The sequence below is a fragment of the Strigops habroptila genome, chromosome 2, assembly GCF_004027225.2.
Source record: "Strigops habroptila isolate Jane chromosome 2, bStrHab1.2.pri, whole genome shotgun sequence".
Classification (NCBI taxonomy): Eukaryota; Metazoa; Chordata; class Aves; order Psittaciformes; family Psittacidae; genus Strigops; species Strigops habroptila.
Window position 1 is genome coordinate 103,492,709 of NC_044278.2, and position 4,653 is coordinate 103,497,361.

General features: G+C 49.8%; 1 protein-coding gene across 5 annotated transcripts in view; it reads right to left on the bottom strand.

The window, feature by feature from the left end:
- The window catches only part of NUP58 (nucleoporin 58), a 35,115-nt gene extending 33,121 nt beyond the window's left edge, over window positions 1-1,994 (bottom strand). For 4 of the 5 annotated variants that reach the window (XR_003990313.1, XM_030477758.1, XM_030477757.1 and 1 more), the window contains exon 1: window positions 1,661-1,994. Coding sequence is in view for 4 of the 5 variants with exons in the window: in XM_030477758.1 (XP_030333618.1) it covers window positions 1,661-1,776 (116 nt within the window). In the remaining variant the exon portion in view is untranslated. The remainder of the gene's footprint in view (window positions 1-1,660) is intronic. The other variant, XM_030477759.1, reaches the window with a different exon arrangement.
- Between the last annotated feature and the right edge of the window lie 2,659 nt (window positions 1,995-4,653).

Genomic DNA, 4,653 nt, shown 5'->3' on the forward strand with positions numbered 1-4,653 from the left:
CCATCCTATAGGGGTGCTCAAGATTCTTTCACCAATCAATGAGTAATAAAAAGGCCTCTTCCTCTGTGATACACCTTGACCAACAGCCCTAAAGATTCGTCCTGCTTTTAAGAATAAATACATGAATAAAAATACTGCTAACAATTAGCACCTGTTAAACTTTTGCTTATTGTTTTTTAAGATACTAAAAAGCCAGCTAGACCAGCAAAGAAAAGCCCCCAACAACCCAGGCATAAAAATATTTAAGTTCAATAGGCAGTTTTTAACAAGTGCTGATCAACATGACAAAAAAGTTTCCCTTGTTTCAGGCAATACACTTAAAATAACGCTCCTGAATAAACAGGTATTATTTTAACTCACTCATTTTAATCACAGGAAACCTGCATTAAACAGGCATGACACACAAAAAACCCAGAACTTAAGTTCTTTACCAACCCCGTAAGTTTTACTGGCAGAGCATGGGGGAACAAACCAACCAAAAGGAAAAAAAACCCAAATAAACCCTAACCCAAGCTCAGGTAACAAGAATGTCATCAGTCTGTCATGACAAAAAGAGTATTAGAAGAGACTCAAGACTTATTGCCACTCATATGGGCTTCCAAAAAACAATACTGCCATTTAAACCAGAGATACTCTTTCAGATCCAGATGTTCTGTTCCCTTCCCCTCACATCGCTATTTCCTGAAAACTGTGACAGATAAGTATTTTCAAAAATATCTGATAATTCCCTTGAGTAGCTCACTCTGCACATTTAGATTACATTACAGTGATTGATTGTGCCTGATCAGATTTGGGAAAAACTCCAATACAAAGCTCCACTGCAACAGTCCTAATCTTCAACAGAGGCCTAACAGGAAATTTCTCAGGGAAGAAAAAAAAAAAAAATCTCTGCTGCGACAGCTGTGTCCCAGCAAAGAAAGTAGAAAAAAACAACCAAAACGAAACAGAAACCAGCAAAAAACAAGACTTACATATTATTCTGAGAAATCTAAATACTAATAATGCCTTTGGTACAGAGCCTGCTGTATGTCACATGCATATCAAAGCACAGTAAAGTTCTTTTACTCCAACACACTGTAGACCAAATGCAAGGCTATCTGTATCATAAAGGATAAGGCTGCACCCAACTTCGGGGAAAAAATTATGGAATTTCACATTTGAACATTAAGCACCTGGGCTTTGACATCAACAAGCTCCACACTGTGCACACAAGATCAGGCTGGCTGCTGACACCTAGATACGCCTAGATTCTGCGTTCAGAACGTTGGGGATAACCGTGGAGACACGCTGCTCCGACACAAAGCCACAATAAACCGAAATTAAAAGAGCACCGCATTTGGTTATTATCCGCTGAACAGATCGATCCCCACGTCTACAGTGACGAACCCGCCGAGGCAGGCAAGGCTCCCCCGCCCCTGCGTGCAGAAGCAGGCATAGTGAAGCCGGTTCATCCGCGCACCAGGGGCCCTCTAGGCCAAGAGTGCCGGACCTCCCGGTCCCTCCGGCGGCAGCAGGAGAGGCGCCGAGACACACAGCCCGTGGTCTGCTCCCCGGCCCCCCCAGCACTCACACGCACGCGTGCCGCCCGGGCCCACGCTAGGCCCGCGGAGCACCGGCGGCCTCAGTGGCGGGCCGGGCCGAGCGGGGGGTGCTACGTTACCTCGGCGTGGCGGCTCCGAAGGAAAAGCCCCCGCCCCCGCCTCCTCCTCCTGTCCCGGCGGCGGCGGCCGCCGCGGAGCCCAGAGTCCCCGCGCCGAAGGAGAAGCCCGCAGACATGGCGGCAGCGGCGGGAACGGCCGTAGAGAGGGGCCGGGAGGCGGCAGCGAGCCCCGGCGGCGGGAGCCGGGGGAGGGCAGCGGTGGCGGCGGCGTGCTCAGGCGCGGCGGCGGCTGCTCAGCGCCTCATCGCGCCCGGCCACAACTTCGAACCGAGCGGCAGCAGCGACCGCGCGAGTACCAGCCACGCTCCCTACGCGCGCCCGCCGCAGTGCACCACGGGACGGCCGCGCCGCCCGCCGGCCCTTAAAGCGACAGTAACGTGCGGGACGGCAGCGCCGCTCGGCCCCTACAGCCCCGTTGGGCCGGTGCAGTCGCCTTGGGCCGAGGCTGGTGGCGCGGGCGGCCAGGGGTGCGCCGCTCGGAGGGGCCCGGTTTGATAGACGGAAGCACCCGCGGGTGAAGCCCTGGGAAGGCCGCAGCCCCACGGGCAGTTTAAATGCACCTGAGTGTCCGGATGAACCGTGGCAGGGTGAGAAGCTCACATGGTTACCTCCGGAGCCCCTCAGAGCATCCCGAACAACGCGAACCCCGCTCGGGTCTGCTGCTCTGCGCTGCTGAAGACTATGGGCAGCCACAGATAGTGTTTACTGAAATGCTCTTTGAGATCATTTCTGGGCGATAGCTTCAGGCTCTGCTAGTTAAATGTAATTTGTGGTTTAGTTGATGTTTACTCATATATCGACGCCCATGCTGAGACAAGGAAGTACAAAATGAAATATAATCCTTTGTAAATAAGAAAATTCAGTTTTAAGTAACTTGGTGGCTTTGTACATAACAACAAAACTTTCCAAATCTAAAAAGCCCAACCAAAAGAACACAATAAGGATCCTTGTATAAGATAAATCGTTGTAGCTGACATAGTTTTAGAGCCTTATGACCTTCGTCCAAAATTTGTTATAACCAAAACGGGACTGTAGCTAAAGAGTATCCGAAACTAGTAGATGTTCAGGAGGTACTGTAGCGAATTCAACTGATAAGTAGAAGGACGAGGAGAAATCACTTGCTTATGTCAGTGGTGTTACCGAGCTAATTAAGCTGGTGTAAGCATTTATCTACTGTGCATGCTTCAAAGACTACCAGAATAAAAGTTCAAGGAATGGCCAAGTGATGAAGATTATTGGAAGAAGTAAAACGACCACCAAAGACCGCTACCATGTTGTTATGCGCATGCGAAAATAGGCGTGGAATTATGTAAAACGATTCTCGGACAACTAACGAATATGTGTGACATTTATCGGAAATGTAATGAATATGTTAAGCAACAATATAATCACGGTCTGTTTGATGCTTAAACGAGACACACATTAGGAGGAGATATCCCCTGTGTCTCCCAGCGCTGCAATAAAGAATACCTACTTGTCAACTTAAACTTCGTTGGCGAGTTCTTAACGAGTTCTACGAATCAATGCCTAGCTCTGAATGTGCTAAAGAAATTAAAGACCCCAAACTGTTGACTGTTAAATGGCACATATAGAGTGATTCTGCAGAGTCGTTTGCCAACAAATTCTTCTGACCTGACAGGCCATGAAGTGACAAAATATATTGGCATAACAGGGAAAGGGCAGAGTGATGCCTTCATATCACTCAGTATGATTTTAATAACTCATAGAATCACAGAATGAACTAGGTTGGAAAAGACCTTTAAGATCATCGAGTCCAACCGTTACCGCAGGACTGCCAAGTCCACCACTAAACCATGTCACTGAGGGCCTCCTGGATGCTACCACTCAAAACCAAGTTCTAGACCATGAAGTCCATATGTTACTAAAAGAGGTTAATTCTTAATTAATGTATAAAACCTGTCTTCCTGAACCAGTTCTAATTTAGATAATAAGCATGAAAACAGTAAGATCTATATAGCCCATTCTGAAACCTGTAAGCTAAATTTTAGCACATCTCTCAACTACCGTGCAGCGCACACAAGACTTTTGTGCACCCACACAACTCGGACATGGATGAGTCACTGCACTGTGCAACTTCTTACTTGAACAACAGCTTGTTCCTGTACAGCCTTAAACTCCCCAACACACTTGTAACAGTTCTTACTTCAGTAAGGCCTTTGACACTGTTTCCCATAAGATCCTCACAGAGAAGCTGTTGATGTATGGGCTGGATGAGCAGACTGTTCAGCCAAGAGAAGGCTCAGGGGGATGGTATCAATACCTATGACTACCTGACCAGAGGGCGCAAAATAGATGGAGCCAGAGTCTTCCCAGTGGTGCCCAGTGACGGGGCCAGAGGCACAAACTGAAACACAAAAACCTCCACCTGAACATCAGGAAATACTTTTTTACTGTTAGAGTGACTGAACTTCAGTTTGCCCAGAAAGGTCCATCCTTGGCGATACAAAAAAGCTACCTAAACATGGTACAGGCTCTGGGTGGCCCTGTTTAAGCATGGGGGTTGGACTAGGTACCTCCAGAGGTTCCTTCCCACCTCAACCCCTCTGTGATACCACAAGAACAACCATCTTCCAAGAATTTCCCCATTCACGAGGCTCTGAAAGACTGAAACTCTCCGTGTCAGGAATGGAGGCCTGGATAACAGCAAATGGCTCTTTATTCTCCACACGTCTGCTGCCACCCCACCGCGGGGGCCGGGGCCGCTCTCTCCTCAGGGCAGGCTGCCAGGAGATGTACCACGGCCAGCACCGAGCTCCGGGGCCCCCAGCACGGCAACCACAGCGCCTTCCTCCACCCGAGCCTCACAGACCCCCTGTGGCACTGCGGGACAAAGCGCGGCCGTACACGGCCCCACCATATCCCGTCCCGCACCGCCTCACTGGGGGCGGGCTGCCGGGGCCGCGCTGCCCGCGGAGACGTAGTGCCCTCCCTGCGCCGCGAGGGGGCGCTGCAGGCAGCCAGCGCGGCCCCGC